This window comes from Giraffa tippelskirchi, chromosome 12 (genome assembly GCF_054371585.1).
Source record: "Giraffa tippelskirchi isolate mGirTip1 chromosome 12, T2T-mGirTip1v1.2.pri, whole genome shotgun sequence".
NCBI lineage: Eukaryota > Metazoa > Chordata > Mammalia > Artiodactyla > Giraffidae > Giraffa > Giraffa tippelskirchi.
The window spans coordinates 101421531-101441192 of record NC_137286.1 but is presented as its reverse complement, the minus strand read 5'-3'; the positions used below and the strand labels follow the sequence as shown (position 1 = coordinate 101441192).

The 19662-nt window shown below is 38.9% G+C and overlaps 1 protein-coding gene across 37 annotated transcripts in view; it reads right to left on the bottom strand.

Moving 5' to 3' along the window:
* Window positions 1–1670: 1670 nt before the first annotated feature.
* The window catches only part of KATNAL1 (katanin catalytic subunit A1 like 1), a 152235-nt gene continuing 134243 nt past the window's right edge, over window positions 1671–19662 (bottom strand). For all 37 annotated transcript variants that reach the window (XM_081549310.1, XM_081549309.1, XM_081549308.1 and 34 more), the window contains 5 exons: window positions 18281–18439; window positions 17433–17559; window positions 15263–15397; window positions 7475–7601; window positions 1671–6306 (listed from right to left, as the gene is read on the bottom strand). In XM_081549310.1, coding sequence (XP_081405436.1) covers window positions 6108–6306; window positions 7475–7601; window positions 15263–15397; window positions 17433–17559; window positions 18281–18439 — 747 coding nt within the window. In that variant the 3' untranslated portion in view covers window positions 1671–6107. The remainder of the gene's footprint in view (window positions 6307–7474; window positions 7602–15262; window positions 15398–17432; window positions 17560–18280; window positions 18440–19662) is intronic.

Sequence of the window (19662 nt, the reverse complement as noted above, 5' to 3'; positions counted from 1 at the left end):
TAGCCTAGAGAAACGACACAAACACTGAACACTCAACCAACACACCTCCCTATCACTCTTCATCTCCAAATGGCTGTACTCCTAATTTACCCATAATTCTAACACGTCTAACAACGTGTTTCTTTCCATTAGGTTCATTGAAAGACTGCAGGTAGGAAATTGGAAGAGAAATAAAGGTTGACAGCCTGATAACAGGAGAGTAAAAATGCTATGAAAGCAAACACCACAACTCAAAGACCACGGAGTGACAGGCAGAAAAGTCTGCCCACCCCTCCACTGGCTGCTGAGGGGGGGCACATCACAAGGAGAACTCTGAATCACAAAGAGAAGGTGATGTTCAAATTCTCTGTTTTACAAAGTCAGAGAACAAGTGTGACATCTTTTAGAAAGCTTTCGATAAAAGCCAATTAAAAATAGATAGGCATATGAAAAGATGCTCGGCCTCATGTTACTAGAGAATTCAAAATTGAAACAGCACTGAGAACCCAGGAGACCCCTGTTAGCATGGCACAATGAGAACTCTGACAACACCAAATGCCGGCGAGGGTACCAAGCCACAAGGACCCTCACTTACAGCTCGTGGGGATGCAAATGGTTCAGCCACTTGGAAAGGCAGCCTGGCAGTTTCTTACAAAACTGAACATAACTCTTAACCACACACTCCAGCAATGGTCCTCTCAAAGTATGTACTCAAATGAGTCGAAAATTTACGTCCACACAAAACCCTGAGCAGGAATGTTGACAGCAGTTTTGTTCATGAATGCTAAAGCCTGGGAGCAACCAGGATGTCCTTTAGTGGGTGATGGATGACCAGACTGGCACGTCCACGTAATGGAATATTATTCCCTGATGAAGAGAAATGAACCATTAGCCACAAAAACACAAGGAGGAACCTTAAATGCACATGGCTAGGTGAAAGAAGCCTGTCTAAAATGGGCACACGCTGTGCGACTGCAGCTATATGGCATCCTGGAAAAAGACAAGCTGTGGACACAGTAGAAAGATCACGGGGTGCAGGGGTGAAGAGGAGGGGCAAAGGAGGATTTTAAGTCAGTGACACTATCCGTATGACACTGTAATGGTGGGTTTAAGACATGATGCTTTTGTCAAACCTGGTGAACTGAAATGTAAACTGTGAACTTTAGTAATAATCAATACTGACCCAACTAAAACAAGTCAATCACACTGAAGTGAAGATACTGATAAAAGGGGAAATAGTGGGGTGGGGTGAGGAGGGAAGAAGTGTATGAGAACTCTACTGACATACAAGCTTAATTTTTCGGTAAACATAAAACTGCTCAAAAAACAAAGCCTATGAATTTTTTAAAAAATAGTTTTGGAGGATTCATAAAATAAGACACAGTCACCCAGAAAATTCACCTTATGGAACACCCACTTTGCAAAATGGTCCTATACAAGGAAGACAGATGTATTTGTTAAAATAGAATTAACTGAAAAGCCATTCTTATCTTACCTGTATCAAGCTTGAAGTTATTAGCATAATGCATGGCAAACACAAAATAACGGGTTTACAATATGTGATTTTATAAGAACTAAAACTCTGGAAAAAGTCATCCCTTGTAGCGAGGGATTTGTTACTCCCACTGGTGGCAATAAGTGGACTAGAGACTGTAGATCAAACACGAACCACAAAGAAAACACCGACAAGCCACCTTCTAGAAATTTATTACCAAATTACACTCTATGCACAGACATAGCTTAGCTTGTGAAACTAGCGATGTGGCCAGATGAAATGTAAGGAAAAGCACATCTAATAAATACAATTTGGAAACATCTTTTTAAGTTAGGTTCAAAACACTGGGACACAGACACTGAAACAAACATCTTAACAGAACACCAACGGTCACAGCACAGAGCGATCTTACTGGACGCTGTGTCCGCACAGCATTAATCGAGGGCATCAGTTGCTGCCGTGTGAATGGATGTGTCACATGCCCACCTCTGTGTGTTGTCACGAAGCACTCAGGTCCTTGTACAGGAAGGGTTAGGTCCCTGCCACAAGAGTGTGTATTTATGAAGCAACTGAGAAGGTGCACTGTGTCTGAAACTTCTTGAATGGAAGCACGGGTGGTGAAGCTGCCGGACAGGGGTGGGAAGACTAATGTAGACGTTTGCAGAGGCTTTACCTGGAGGGTGTGGCTTTGCCAGAGGAAGAACAACCAGCATTTTCAATTAAACTTGCAGTGTTAAAAAAAAAAAAAAGTGAGTGAGAGAGAAGAGAGAAGTGCTTCAAGAAACAAACCTGCCTAGATGATGAACTGAATTTCAACATGGTTCAGTTCATTCCCACGTGAAACTAAGCTTGTTGAACTGAGGTAGACTCCGGAAATGACATCTGCAAAGACTCAGGTTTTCCAAAGGGCAATAGTTAGTCATTTCAGAGCTTGCAGAAGTGTGTTTTATAATTTTGAACATAAAATCAGAGTCCTTTCACAGGAGGAAAACCTCCATATTAATTCCTCTATTTGTTGTGCCAAATTTCCATAAACGTACAGAAACGTACACACTGCTGGTGACAAAGCAGAATCTAGGTTATTTTTATACATACAAAATAAAATCAACCAAGAAATGAGAAAGGTAAAATAAAAAACTAAATCTGATGACATTACCTTCATATATTTCCTGTTTTTATTAACAAGTCAATTGGAAATTTAGAAATATCCCTAAAGTTAAAGAGTTGTCCAGAGCCAAAAAAAACTAATAAAAATGCAAAGAATTATTGTCAATTTGTGAATGTTTAAAAACATAAGTGTTACTTAGGGGCTTTATTTTTTAAATATTCATATCGTTTCCACAAGAGAAAACAACATTAAAAGCAAATGTCCTAAAAAATTAAATAAATAAGTACAAAAAGCCTAATTTAAAAGTATAAATAAGTAAACACAGTAATTATAATGTGGTTTTTAGCTTTTTCTGAAAAAGTTAGCAGCAATGAGACTAAAACATTTGGGGTTTAAATATCTGAATTCCTCCAATATGCCTTCCAACTGTAATTCCTACCCTTTTCTATTGTGACAGATTTTTAAATTCACATAAATATTATGTACATCACAAAGTAAGTAGTATATATAGTATATAAACAAATCTATACAATCAAAACAGTTATGGAACAGAAGATACAAAATGAATGTTAAAAGAATGATTACCAATTGCTTCCTTATGTGGTTAAAGTGGCCCTTTCTTGGAAAAGGCCAGCAATTACCCTTAGCATTCCATGCCTATCACACAGGAAATACCCTAAGGTAACTTATCGTTCGCAAGAGAAACGGAAGTGTGGGAATCTATTATGCCAAGACTCAATGATCAAGACAACCTGGAAGGAGCCAAAGCCCACAGGACAAGCAATGCCTGCCTCGTCCTTCACTGGACCTCAAAGTCCTTGGGGGTCAGGAGAGTAAAAACAGAACTGTGTCAGCTGATCTATGATTCTCATTATGGATTCAGCAGCGTATACAGAAACCTCCCAGGAAGGAATTCAAACAAACTCAAGCTGTTCAAAACCTACAGTATCAATAATGTCATGTTGCAAAGAGTCAGCCTATATGTAGCAAAGCGGAAGAGTGACAATTATACTGAAAATCTGGGCGGTGTATTTTTCCTGGTGTAGCAGTTATATGTTTGTTTACAGTAGATTCACCAGACACTTGCTCATTTTTTTGAGTAATTAGTGATTTCAGCCTACTTTCTGACAGTCAAATATCACATCATAAAAAGTGCAATCTCCAGAGCCCAAACAAAGCCCCCACAGGCAGCTAGAACATAGCATGCTACTTCTTCCAAGCTGTCCTTGCATTTTTGGAGGCAGAGATCCAAGCCCAACATGTGTCTGGTCATTCTGGAATGCTCACGATGCTGCTGACCAGAAGACAAAATCTGGGATGCCAACATCTACTTTCTACTTGGATTTCTAGAAGGTTTCAGCCATTTGTCTGGCACATTTCATGAATATTAATTTCCTTTTAAAAACAAAGGAATTATACAAGCAAAATGTTTGCAATAAACATGTAACAGGTTTACAGGTTCTCCATAATTACATGTGTACATGTTCACAATAAACATGTAGCTTGGGAAATGGCAAAAATGGTTCTTGAAAACAGCCAGGTCTATAATAGTCGTATTGTTCAAGCAAATGGATTCCAGTTCTAATTTCAAAGCAAATTTAAAGAGAGAAAAATTTTTATATACTATACTATCTTTCTAAAGCACACACAGGTTACTGTGCCTTTCGTTTTCATCAGCTAGAGCCAGGATCCTTTAAGGGGTTAACACATACAAAGCATTCACCATCCTCTGACAGAGAAACCAGGGAAGTAAAAAAGCACACACGACTGACAGAACACAGTAAAGACAAGCTCCCAGGAACTAATCACCTGACAGTTTTTTAAAAAATCACAATTACCATGTTATTATGCATGAAGAAGTCAGGAAAAATTGAAACATAAGCCAAGACAAATAACATAAAATCTAGAAACATGGTCTAACTAATCAACTAACATATACAAAATTTTTGGCAATCAAAACACTAAGGTTTTAACGACGACCCCTAGGACTTCAGGAAAAAAATAAGCTACTGGCTGGCAACAGTCTACAAGATTATGTTAGTGGGATTATGTCTTCATTTTAAAAGTTCATGAATAAAAGGAATTAAGATGAACTAATTCAATTAAAATAAAATCATGATATCTCATGATTTTAACTCTTATAATCTATGCCTCAGAGGACAGGGGAGTGCGATTTAAAGCATCAGATGAATACTGCAGTTCAGAGTCAGACTTATCTAAAAATTATATAGTTCTTAGTAGGGGAAAAACTCCTAAGCAAGTTGCTAAAGGTTATCTTCAACTGTCAAAAAAGCTGTATTATTTCTGGTTAAACTAGTAGCTACTATCTAAAATTGAAAAATCAGGATACCATCCAATACAAATTTTTTTAAAGCTTGACTATCAAAGTATAGCTTGCCCGTCAAAATAACGCAATTTTTAAAAACTAACATTCGGCTACTCATAACTAGATACACGGCCTCTCTTTTTCTGGCCCCCTTCTAGTGTCTAATTCCTGTTGAAGTGAATGAGCAAGGCCTATTTCTAACCTAACCTTAGTGTGCATACAAGCACTCAACCTAGACAAGGAATGGTTTCTAAATGTTCAACTGAACATCATTCATTACGCACGATGCTGTTTTGTTAATAAACAAGCTGTCCAGAAAACCATAAAGAGTTTGCTTTGTTTTGCATTAGCCACAAGAGAGTGGACTTGTTTAGAATACCAAAGCATTTATTTAGAATACGAAAGGCAAATTCATCAAAAAACAATGTTAAAGCCAAGGGCTGATCTGTTGAACTTATTGAAAGAAGAGTGAAAACAAACTCAGAAGTCTAGAACGAAGAGGAAGGTCTTATGCAAATATGATACTTTTCCCGCCCTTCCAATATGAAGTACTGCCAGCAAAAATACTCCAGACCAGAGGAGCCACCTGGCAAGATGATTCAAAAACCACAAAGCATGAAGCTATATACACCCCCACAAAGCTCAATAAGTGATTAAATAGCTAGTAGAGGAAATGGTGAGGGAAGGGGAGGTAAACATTCAAACGGTATAACAGCCTCTAACAGTAGTGGCTGAATGCTGAAGGCTTAACTAGCAGATTTATTATTTAATCCAAAACTATCATTCTTCACAACAAGGAACAGATCTGACACAAACCCAGTTTTGATGCTAAAAGTCAACAGAAACAGGTCCTTCATGTTCAGAGCAAAGAGGAAAAAAAATGCAAAGTCAGAAACAGAGTTCATTCTAGATGTTCTGTAAACAAGTTTCTACAACAGCACATGGGTCACTTTCTTCAGCCCTCCATACTCTGGTGCGGGTGTGCAGTGGTAACGCATGATACGTGAATGTCAGGCTCTCTATGTAGGCTTTTCTTATTTCTCAACTACATGTATACTCTTTGTGGTTTTAAATTGTTTTCCTTTCAGAGAAAAATCTCTCCAATGAAAAGTTCCAAACCTTTTTTTTTTTTTTAAATTGCTGGAATTTCTTCACATTTTATAGACAAAAATACCAGAACTGAAAGAGCTGACAGAAATTCAAGCAGATCCAAATTCTACCATCCACTTTTCATATTTCTCTAAGTCTGCTGCAGAGACAGACTTCGCGATTTTCTTAAGAGCCAACTCAAAGTCTCCTCTGGTCACGGGCATCTGAAGCTCCTCTTTAGAGAGTGCACGGATCTCTTCTGGACTGAGACCATTGATTCGCCGTCTCATGGCCATTAAGGATGCATCCCTAAAAACATACCAGGATCAGTGAGAATTTACTGTTGTGAATGTTTCAGACACATTCGATTATGATAAAGTTAAGGGAACACATTCAAAAGATCATTTTTACATGTTCTTATGATGCCGCTCAGAATTTTCTACTTCCGAGACATCCTGAGGGTTCAGGAAAGGTGAAGACAGGATGCTAAGGACTTAAACATAAAAGGAACTGTTGGTGAATCCTAAAAGTCTAGGTTGGGCTCACATGGTGCTGAATTTTCTTTTCTCTCACTTGCTCTTCACAGACAGCCCAGAAGTCTAGGAAACTGAAGGGGAATTATGAAATAACTGAATTGCAGACTTGGAAATAAATATAAGGCTAATGTTAGGATAACTTAAATCTTATGCCAGTTTGTCTACAATCTAAGCAGAGGAAGAAAAGTCAAGAACCTTTCTCCCTGGAGCATGAATACATGTACACACAGTAGATATGGAATTCCCCATAGGGAATATTTGTGGGCAAGTGAAGAAGTAAAATCTGGCTTCTCCAGATCCTATTTTCAACTCTATTCTTGATCATGTGTAAATAATTATGCAGGTTAAGTAGACAATGAGTGCTCACAAGATAGCTAACAGGCAGCTAAGCCAATCAAAACTTCACATTTTTATACATTTTACTATAGTAATAGTAGAAGCTATTATGAGCTTACTGAGTGCCACTAAACTTAGATGCGCAAAGAAAAGTAATCATAGAAAAAATGAGTAACATAGATATCACAGTTTTTACTGCTGTCAATTTAAGTGTTGTCAGGAAAGTTAAGTACTAAAAAAAATCCTCTTGAGTGATGTGAACTGTCTAAAAGTTATGTTACTAAACTGAAAGGGAAATTTACATTATATATATATATATATATAAAATTGATCACTTTTCTTCATCTGTGTGTAGTAAAATGACCCCAACCAAAACTAAATGATATTATTTTATGTTGAAGTAGCGAAGCTCCAATTTAGGGCTAAATTAATCTCAGGTTGTCGAAGTCATTATTACCAAGTTAGGCAAAACAATTTCTTAAAAATCAAAGGCTATACAAGGTGAACATATTATTATATACCTATTCATCTAACAATGATCAGTGAAGTTTCACAGAAAACAACCAATACAGAAAGGTCACAAATCATTAAAAAAAAAAAAATACCTGCAAACATTAGTTATATCAGCACCAGAGTACCCCTCAATCTTCTCTGCTATATCTTCCAGTTGAATATCTGGATCCAATTCAACCTCACGAAGATTGATTTTCAGAAGCTCAGTTCTTCCTTTTGCTGTTAAAATATTTTTTTGCTATTGTTAGATATTTTACTTTACAAACCATTTTGTTAATAAATCATCTATTAACATTCAGGAAAGGAAACAGAGTCTAATGCAAAGAATCAATAACTCTGAGTCTACAGATAATTACTGATTTACCCCACGACTCGTGAAATCATGTAACTTCCTGTGTGCCTTAGAGGCAACGACTAATAACTGAAACAAAACTCGGGAGTTTTCCTAAAAGATTGTGAAGACACTTGCCATGAGAACAAAGGGTCTGAGATCCTTTATGAAAAATAAAAACATTAGTAAAAGCTAGTGGAGGTGATGGAATTCCAGTTGAGCTATTTCAAATCCTCAAAGATGATGCTGTGAAAGTGCTACACTCGATATGCCAGCAAATTTGGAAAACTCAGCAGTGGCCATGGGACTGGAAAAGGTCAGTTTTCGTTCCAATCCCAAAGAAAGGCAATGCCAAAGAATGCTCAAACTACCGCACAATTGCACTCATCTCACATGCTAGCAAAGTAATGCTCAAAATTCTCCAAGCCAGGCTTCAGCAATACGTGAACCATGAACTTCCAGATGTTCAAGCTGGTTTTAGAAAAGGCAGAGGAACCAGAGATCAAACTGCCAATATCTGCTGGATCATCGAAAAAGCAAGAGAGTTCCAGAAAAATATCTATTTCTGCTTTATTGACTATGCCAAAGCCTTTGACTGTGTGGATCACAATAAACTGTGGAAAATTCTGAAAGAGATGGGAATACCAGACCATCTGACCTGTCTCTTGAGAAACCTGTATGCAGGTCAGGAAGCAACAGTTGGAACTGGACATGGAACAACAGACTGGTTCCAAATAGGAAATGGAGTACGTCAAGGCTGCATATTGTCACCCTGCTTATTTAACTTACATGCAGAGTACATCCTGAGAAATGCTGGGCTGGAGGAAACACAAGCTGGAATCAAGATTGCCAGGAGAAATATCAATAACCTCAGATGTGCAGATAACACCACCCTTATGGCAGAAAGTGAAGAAGAACTAAAGAGCCTCTTGATGAAAGTGAAAGAGGAGAGTGAAAAGGATGGCTTAAAGCTCAATGTTCAGAAAACTAAGATCATGGCATCTGGTCCCATCACTTTATGGGAAATAGATGGGGAAACAGTGGAAACAGTGTCAGACTTTATTTTTTTGGGCTCCAAAATCACTGCTGATAGTGATTGCAGCCATGAAATTAAAAGACGCTTACTCCTTGGAAGGAAGGTTATGGCCAACCTAGATAGCATATTTAAAAGCAGAGACATTACTTTGCCAACAAAAGTCCGTCTAGTCAAGGCTATGGTTTTTCCAGTGGTCATGTATGGATGTGAGAGTTGGACAGTGAAGAAAGCTGAGTGCCACAGAATTGATGCTTTTGAACTATGGTGTTGGAGAAGACTCTTGAGAGTCCCTTGGACTGCAAGGAGATCCAATCAATCCATCCTAAAGGAGATCAATCTTGGGTGTTCATTGGAAGGACTGATGTTGAAGCTGAAACTCCAATACTCCGGCCACCTCATGCGAAGAGTTGACTCATTGGAAAAGACCCTAATGCTGGGTAGGATTGGGGGCAGGAGGAGAAGGGGACGACAGAGGATGAGATGGTTGGATGGCATCACTGATTCGATGGACATGGGTTTGGGTAGACTCTGGGAGTTGGTGATGGACAGAGAGGCCCGGAGTGCTGCAATTCATGGGGTCGCAAAGAGTCAGACACGACTGAGTGACTGAACTGAACTGAACTGAACCAGAAATGCTTTTGTAAAAACAAAAATGTATTTAGCCTAGTTTTATGAAACTAGAGTGTAACTAGTATAACTCCTGAGTTACTTTGCTGATCTTTTAGTACAACACAGGAAAAGCTTTCTAGAACTCTAATCGGTATTTTTTTTAAAATCTAGTTTTCTTTTCCTAGAAATCAGCAATTGGCACAAAATGCTGATTAATACTTTTTTTTTACTTGGAGAACCAGCTCACAGACGTTCGTCGTTCCAATGTGACTGAAAATGCTTATGAAGTAAGCCGAAACAAACTACAGTTTTAATATAACCAATCTTGCTGTTTTACCACCAGTTTTTGTGGCAAATCTGCTTAATACAGCACATAAGATGATGCAAAATTAGTTCAGATGTGACTTTCTATTATTTTCTAATAGGCAAAATGAAATTTAATTTTCTCAATTTTTATTTTGAAAATTTAAAATTTTCAAGTAAAAACAGAATCAGTGAACGCCAGCTACCTTTTCTTCAGGTCCCCCAATTGTCACCCAGTTATCATCCCCTTGCCTTCTCCTCTACTCCCCTACCTTATCAACTGTGAGGAGCTATAGGCATCACAACACCGTACCTTAAATTACTCAGCAATGTCTCCTAGGAACAAAGGTATCCATACAATCATCTCACTAAGCAGGAAATTTAACACTGGTACATGAGGATTATCTAATACACAATCCAGACTGAAATGTCGACATTTGTCCCAGGCTTTCATTCCTTCCTTAAAGACCTAAATTACAGATGGCATTAAGTTATTGTCTCTTTAGTCTTCTTCAGTCTAAAACAGTTCCCCAGTGTTGTTCTGTTTGTGCCATCATTCAAGACACTGACAATTCTCCCCCAGATGATCTTACAGAGTTAAGGTATTCTAATAAAACACTCCAACAGGTATGTTTGAACCTGACAGGCAGATAGATATGAAAATGTTAATGTAAAGAACCAAGAATAATCAAGACACCCTGGAAGAAAAACGGCAAGGTAGAAGGAACTGCTCTACTACAGAGCTGCTGCTGCTGCTGCTAAGTTGCTTCAGTCGTGTCTGACTCTGTGTGACCCCATAGACGGCAGCCCACCAGGCTCCGCTGTCCCTGGGATTCTCCAGGCAAGAACACTGGAGTGGGTTGCCATTTCCTTCTCCAATGCATGAAAGTGAAAAGTGCAAGGTGAAGTTGCTCAGTCGTGTCCGACTCTTCGCGATCCCATGGACTGCAGTCTACTAGGCTCGTCCGTCCATGGGATTTTCCAGGCAAGAGTACTGGAGTGGGTTGCCACTGCCTTCTCCGCTACTACAGAGCAATTAGAGTCAAATCTCTGTAACACTCTTGCAGAGGCAGACGAACAGATCCAGGATAGAGAACAGGAAGCCCAGAAGCAGAGCAGGGCATATAGTGTGGACACCTGATTCAGGCAGTGTGAGAAAAAGGTGTCTTTTCAATAATGACACCAGAAGTGACTGTTCACAGAAGGAAAAAAACGAAATTGGGTCATACCTCACCATACATAGAAATCAGTGCCAGATGTATTACTGATCTAAATATAAGATGCAAATTCATAAGCATTTCAGAAGATAAAGCAGGAATCTATCCTAATGACCGCAGAGTAAGTATTCATGACATAAAAGAAATAAATTACAAACAAAAAGACTAATAAACTGACCATATTAAAATCAGGAACTCCTGTTCATCAAAAGACACGGCTTATAAACTCAGTGAAAACACACAGTCTACAGAGTTTGACAAATACTTACAACAGACTAAACAAAAAACTTATATCTAAAATAGTTAAAGAATTCCTACAAATCAGTAAGAAAAAGTGGACCACCTAATAGAAAAATGGGCAAAAAACTTGAACAAATATATCACAAAATCCAAATGGCCAATCAATAAAGCAAAAGATGTTCAAATTCCTTAATAGTAAAGGAAAGACAAAGTAAACCACAGTAAGCACTGGTACACATTTAGAAGTCTGACAAGACTAGGTGATGGAGAAATGTAAACTATGGGAACTCTCATATGCTGCTGGGAGGAGTGTACACTAGAGCAACCACTTTGGAAGACAGACTGGATTTATCTACTGATGTTTCAGCTATGCTACACGACCCAGCAATTCGCTCCTAGGACGGAATGCTCCATCCCGGCCTAACGAAACTTAGGCACTGGCACCACTACAGCATATAGAAGAATGTTCAGGGCAGCACAGCAGCCTAAAACTGGAAATAAGCGTTAACATCCATCAAATAACATGATGGGTAACTGTGGTATGACCATATAATGGATATTATGGGCTGAACTGTGTCCCCGCTAAATTCTTAAGTTGAAACTCTAGGCTCCAATGCAGTTGGTAGCGCTCCACACACAGCAGGTGGATGTTAGTGAATGAACACCACTTTGCTCTTTCAGTCCCAGTACGAGAACATCACTATGTTTGTAAATCAGAATGTTTTACTGTGGCCTGTCCTAAGAACTTAAAACATTGAGTTTAACCTAATGTGTTCTTCCACAGAAATAAAACTCCCAACAGCCAACTTCAAGGAACTCTGGGGCATAAGCCTGCTCCTACGTGAGGGCCTGGCAGGACTGAAGCTCAGTAGGCAGCACATTCCTCTCTCCCAGTGACCATGACGTGGGGAAAGTAACTTCTGACACTGGTTCTATCAGTGATTTGTTAGAAGTTTCTAAGTAGGATTTATCATCTCTATAAAACCGAATTAATGATACTTAATAACGTTATGAAAATATTTAATGAGGGGTTAATGTGGTAACAACAGTGTAAAGAACTGTCAACGCTACATGACCAAGTTAATACACATTTGGAATTTAAATAAACACTGTTAGATGGATCACACACTTGTAGTAACAATTCTTCTCAAGTACCCGAGGCCGTCCAGCATGGCGGATAACGAGCATGTGCTCCGGGGCCAGGCACACATCCAGCTCTGCTGCCCTGGGAGGACACCTGGCCCTCAGGCTTCAGGCTCTCAGGAGGAAAGGTGAGAAGAGAATAGACCTCACAAGCCTCGTGCCATGAGCTAACACTTGAAAGGCACAGCCCACAGGCTGCATGCAGTAAGTGGTCATTGTCCCACCACCCCCACCACCCCCAGTCAATCAACAAACAGGACTAGAGGGAGACAGAGAAAGCCAGAGCCCCTCTATAAAGGACAAACTGGGAGACAGACAACACAGAGGAAACAGCCAAGGGAGTGAAGCCCACGTAGGGAGAGAGGCCAGGGCAAAGAAGACCTCAAAGAACTGGTGTGTTTCCATTGACTCAGAAAAACCAATAAAATTTAAATAGAAATGAAGAGAGAAAACACCCTGGGAAATGAGAGCACTATAAATCATGACATGGAAGTAGGAAGAAGCACGCGTGAAAAAAAATGTAAGTAGAAAAGTACAACAGAATACTAAGAAATGCAAACAGACAAAAGAGGAAAGATAAGGTATTGAAAAGAGAGCTTAAAAGAAGTACTCTAACCCCGATGTGACAGGAAATAAAAGTCATTTGGAGTCTAAGAGACTCTGTGATGCCCTGGTGGTTTAGGGAGGTGAGTCTGAAAAGCAAAGCATTACTAAATGAAGGTGCTGGAGAAAGGCGGTCGTCAGGCTGACAGGAGGTTGCTGCCGTCATTCAGATGCATCAAGTGTTCAGTGAGCCGCCAAGCTCCACCTGAGCCTGTCTGTTACTTGACTTCCTCCTTCTGTCGACCACGGCAGACGGCAGTCACCAAGATGGTGTGACAGCCTCTCATCCACATGCACTTCTACAACGTGGTGTCCATCTCCACCCACTGGTGGTCTCATTCCCCTCCACTTGAAAATGGGTGGGCTTATAAATGCTTCTACCCAGGGTACAAACAGATGACACTACCTGACCTCCACGGCCAGGTCAAAAAAAAACAGTGCACTGTCTACCTTTTCCAGTGGAACAATCATACCTGGGGCCCTGAGCTACCACGTATGAAACGTGATCAGCTGAGGCCGCCATGCCTGAACAAGCCCGGGCCACATGGAATAACCCCAAGAGTCGGATACGACTGAGCGACTTCACTTTCACTTTTCCCATTCATGCATGGAGAAGGCAATGGCAACCCACTCCAGTGTTCTTGCCTGGAGAATCCCAGGGATGGCGGAGCCTGGTGGGCTGCCGTCTATGGGGTCGCACAGAGTCGGACACGACTGAAGCGACTTAGCAGCAGCAGCAGCAGCAGCAACACACAGAGGTGTTCCACCTGAGGCCCCAGGCCTCCGCCCCAGGTGGACACTCCAGATGAGTCAGGCTCCAGCGTGGAGTCACCTCCTCTGTTGACTTTCCAGCTGTGACCCCAGACATGAGGGGACACACACACAGCATCCCTGCAGTGCCCTATCCAAATTCCTGATCCACAGACTCTGTGAGCAAAACAAGACTGTTTGCAATGGCAAGAGTAACCCATCCACTGCCTTTCCTTGCCGTCAAGTTCTAATTGCCTCTCAATCTTAAAGAAATCTGCATATTTCTTTATGTAAATTACTTAACTTACAATATGCCTTTTTGGGTGGCTTTTCTTGTTTTATCTATTTTCATTCCTGTACTTCTTGCCTTTTCCAACTAAAAACGTCTTTTCATGGCATAGATTTTGTTCATAAAATGTCCTTCAATTTTTTTCAACTTTCTAAATCTACTTTTCTTTCCATACCTTTAACTCTAGATTTCTAAACCGTTCTTTCAGGCCTGTCGTCGTCCCATATTTTCTTTATAGTTCTGTCTTTTCCACACCCTTTACCCATCAGATTATTCCACACCCTTCTATCCCACCAGATTATCCCACAATAGCTGTCTACTCATTTTCAAGCAGCCATGCCTCTGTTTCCATCCTTCTCTATGGAAATTCAGTGAAAAACGCAACTTCCTCCATGAAGTCTCCCCTCAGCACCTCGGTCAGAATTTACATTTCCAGACTGTGGGCAACCCCAGTATCACATGCTCCCTGGTTTCACTGCAGTTAAACTGGGTAGGTGTATGTCTCCCTTCCAACCATATGCTCTAAGTACAAGGGTCACACATCTTGATATTGACACAATACCTAATAATAAATGTCCTTCAAATAGCGAAGAGCTAAATAAACACCTGTGAAATTAATTAACACAGATGAAAGAAGTTAGAAACAGTGGAGTTCTAATTATGATTATTTGTTCGGGAGCCCTTTAGGAGAAAGCAATTTCTCCAGTTCTATGGTCACGAGGTACACATGTTCAGACTAGTAATGAGCAAAGAGAAGCACCTAAAAGTCATTACCCACAATGGACATAACCTTTTCATACAGGAAAATAAGTTTAGAAAGAAAATCTCAATAGTCAGCCAGGTCTATGTTCTCCAATATTTCAAAGAAAGCTGAATCTCTGCCTTTGTACCATCAACTCGTATCTTTCCCCCCAAGCTAAGCTTTCCTCAGCAGTTTATAAAATCCTGTCATCAATTATCTTTCTAATTATATATTTTCTCTCTCACAGAAGTACTGGGTAAGTACACTGAGGAGCTAAGACAGCAGAGAGTACAGTATAAGCACACAAATATCAGCTATTATTACACCTGGGTCTGGGACCTCGAGAACACTGATCATCTGTGAAGTGGGATCAACATTCCCTACCTAACAGGGTTGTATTAGTGTTAAATAAAATAAAGCATGGTCCATGGGGGAAAAAAACAACACTGCCCTGAATGTAAGAAACTTCACTGTAGCCTCTGTCTCCATAAATAGCAAATTGGTTATTTATAAACTTCTATAAGCAGAATGCCAACAGAATGAAGACTTAGAGAAACAGAGAAAGGTAACAAGGAGTAAAAGAAAGATCAAAATAGAGTAAAAGGAAGGCATCATACCTGTTGGCAGAGGTATATATATCCTTTTTTCTAATCTCCTCCGCAATGCTTCATCAATGTCCCATGGGAAATTAGTGGCAGCCAATACCATGACCATTTTGGAAGGATCATCATTCTCCAAAGCTCCTCCAACTCCTATGGACAACAAGGGTAAAGAAGAGCATTTTTCTTACAGTCCCTTATTCTTTCACTCAACCAATACCTCTAAGCATCAGCTATAGGCTTGGTGGGAGGCTCAGTGACAAACATGATGTGGTCCTCCTCACCCGTGTGGTGTCCGAAACCAGACAGATGCACAGATAAACAGAGACGTAGAAGAATTCCCACAGTCTATCACAGAAGTCTAATCCGATAAGAAAATCTAACTTTTTCCTGTAATCTTTTTTGTGTGTTTTTCCTCTGCAAAGAGGAGGCAAGGGAGATTATGCTGTTTTACTACTTTATTTTTTTGAAATCATGAATTTTTTAGTTATTACTCTAATTTGTTTTTCTCGAGAAAGGAGAATAGAATAGGGTTCACATTTATTTAATACTAGCATGCAATCATAATTTTGAGAGACATTATACTGCAATAATTTTGTCCTTCTAATATATAAGTGACTGAGAAAAAAATAAACAAGAAACTTAAGAATGAATATAATAATCAATTGCTACTGAAAATAATCATTTCTTTTTACACAAAACCAAATATATGTACACAGGGTCTATCTTCTCAGAATTAAAATTTTAGAACAAAAAACCAGGTTTACAGAATGGAAACTCTGGAAAATAAACAATAAACAAAAAAATTATCAAAAACTCACAAACTTTATTGATATGAATTTTGAGTCTGATATAACAAAGTAGTAGATTTAAAACAACTTAATTCAATGGTATTTTCTTAATAAATTACTAAACTCTTATTTCAATCATTATTATAAATAAGCTGTCCAACTAATGGTCACAAATACCCAGCAATAAAATTCAGCTACTAAATTTGTATTTGGTGATGTTTTTAAATGTTTTGTGTGTTTTCCTCCACATCCCTCCCTGCAAAAAAATACCACACAGACATTCCTTTCTTTTATACTTCAACAGACACAAAAATGGTAAACTCACTGAGGGAAGGGCCTCCTAGTACTGAATTATTTTATACCTCTTACAGTGCCTGGCAATCAGAGTCACATATCTCTAAAGAGTAGCTCTGGGCCCATTACTCTCTTCCTCCAATGGCTCCCCAAAGCCTTTCCTTCTTAATCTGAATAACTTTTACCAATACTTCAAAGCCCCTTGCCTATTCCCTTCTATGACTCCCTTCATCCGGGTGGTACCCCTCCTACTGTGTTTTCACTACACTCAGACTTTAGTTTTACTACAGAACTAGCGATATATTGTAATTGTCTATGAAGTGCCTGCTTCTCAACTAGAACAGTGGTTCTCAAACTTTTTGGTCCCAGAATCCTTTTTACACCTTTAAAGATTACGGAGCTCCAAACAGTTTTTGTGTGTGTGGAGTATATCAATATTCAATACCTATTATTACAAACTGATACTGAGACTTAAAAAATATTAATTCATTTTAACAATAAAAAATACATTATTTGTTAACATAATTAACATATTTTATGAAAAATAATTGTTTTTTAAAACCAAAAAAAAATTAGTAAGAAGGCTGGCTTTTTTTTTTCTTTTTTTGCATTTCTGCAAATCTGTCTAATGTCTGACTCAACAGAGAAGAGGTGGCTTCTCATATCTGCTTTAGCCTCTCATTTACTGTGATATTCCACATGTCTTACACCCTCTGAAACTCTCCATTGTTTTACTTACAAGTGAATGAGAGTGAAAAAGGTAAGTAACATCTTGATATTATTATGAAAATAGTTCAGCATTTGCATACCTTTTAGGAGTTTTAAAGACCCCTAGGACCCTGGACCACATCTCTAAACAGTAAGCCCATTGAAGGCCATGACATTCCTTTTCTTTGTAACCTCAGAACCTGAAACGGTACAAGTATGCAGCAGACGCCTTCTGAGTGCACAAAGAAATGAACAATTGGGTGGATGAACAAATGACTACAAATAAACTCCAGCGGCCTTCTGGCCTATTCACTGAGAATTTCCAAAAAATCAACCTACACAAAATTCAAAAAAGAACTAGAATAGTTTTGAGGCAGTAATTAAGTATCAATTACCATCCATCTGAATGAGCAGCTCAGACTTGACTCTGCGACTTGCCTCATGTTCATCAGAGGTTCCTCTTCGACTGCAGATAGAATCTATCTCATCGATGAAGATCGTGGTCGGGGCATAAAACCTAGCCTTTGTGAAAATATTTGAAAGAAATGATTTAATGATCTCATAAAATAAACTGAATTTCTAAAATGCCATTTTCCTCCATCTAAAACAACAGTAAAAAAGAGCAGAAATTTATCACTGCTCTAATGCCACTCTTCGGTTACTGATATATTAATCATATCAGAAAAAGGAAAATCCTAAAAATAAAAGATAAGTTATATGGTTGGTGAAGTCAGGAGACAGATACACAAGGATTCATGGTCCTATCTTTCTACTTCTGTGTTTGAAAACTTCCATAATACAAAACGCTCCTAAAGAAAAATCATCAATGTATCCTCAAATATATATTCCTAAGTGACTATTGCAAATGTTTGTAAAAAGGAACAAACTAATGATAGATCAATTCCTAATTGGTTTTCAAAATATATATTAAAATATATTTCTACTCAATTAGCTCATTAGAGAGCCAGAAATATCCTCCAAACTACACACATTTCCCAAGTCTCTTCTACCCTCCCTGGATGGGATGCCACAGGGCTTCAACCTCAGAGAGGAATGCAAGCTGAAGACACAAGAGCCAGTCCGCCAAACTCACCAGCCCATGTCTTACTAGTGTCAAGAACTCTGAAACTACAACTACACTTGATCTTTTTTAGAAAGATACCTAGGTGAATGGATCTAGGTTACAGGGATACCATGTGCTTATACAAACGGGACTCTGAAATCCAAACATACTGTCACTCACCATTTCAAACAACAGACGAACCAACTTCTCAGATTCCCCTCTATATTTAGATGTCAGTGTGGAAGAGGAGACGTTGAAGAAGGTTGTGCCGCACTCAGTGGCCACGGCTTTAGCCAGCATGGTCTTACCAGTGCCTGGGGGCCCGACCATCAGCACTCCCTGAAATTTCAAAAGATGTATTAAGTGATTTATCAGATTAAAATGCTTTCTTATAAAACATCATCAGCTAATAATGTACATGAAACTCTTCCCATCAAAAAAGAAGTTCAACTGTCACAGTAAAATCATGGTGCATTTGACACGTTTCATTTTATAGATAGAAAAAACTAAAATGACAAATCACTTCACAGAATGTCTCAAAGGTATCAGAGGTACTCAAAGCTGGGCTAACAATGGGCCTAGACAACAAGGAATCTCCTGGGACACCTGGAGAGGACCTGGCAGAAGACAAACATGGATGGTCTTGGGCACAGCTTAAGACTGACTGCTCTGTTTAAGCAATGAAAATAGATGACATTTTCTAGCACATGGAGCAGAATTATATATCTTTTGCCCTCCTTAGGCACAAAACCTATCCTCCACAACACACAAGATATACTTTCAATCAGAAATAAAGATCCATTTATTAGCTTATAAGGTAGCTAAAATCTAGTGGTGATTCAAACAATCAAATCAGCTAGCATTTTAACTGTGCTGGACAGTTAATAGTTTACATAAAACACTGTTAGTAATGAAAAAGCCAAATATAACATAGACTAAAATCTAAATTTTAGTTATTTCTCACCTTTGAAAGCAAATAAATAGAAGTATTCTATAAAAATAAATCGAGGAGTACAAATTATCCAAGAACACTAATCTTCCAGTCCTGAAGACTAGAAGATTTTTAAATATTTACCATTTTCTTCTAACACTTTCAATGAGAGTTCAGATATATACTTAACACTACATTTTTTTGGCATAACAGTTGGTGATCTTAAGATGAATTCTGACCATTTGTTAATAAGCTTTGGAGGAGTTAAACTTTGAAAACTATGTGCATAGCAAAGTTTCATAAACTCTAAATTCAGAAACTGTCCAAACCTGCTTCTAGCTATGGAATTTTGATACCCAGGACAACGAGGGATCGGTAGGATTTAAAACACTAGTTTTATAAAAAAATTTTTTTGCTTTGCAAGAAACCTTTAACTATATGTGAGACTGATATTTCAAAAACTGTAGACAACTAATGGTATAGGCACAGCTACAGAAAAGGCCCTGTTTCTCTTTCCACTGTCCTAATGCCCTCTCTGTTCTCATGATGTCATTAACATGGCCACGACCAGATTATTCCCAGTGTCAGCATCTGTGCACAAACATAGCTCACAGATACAGGACAGCATTCA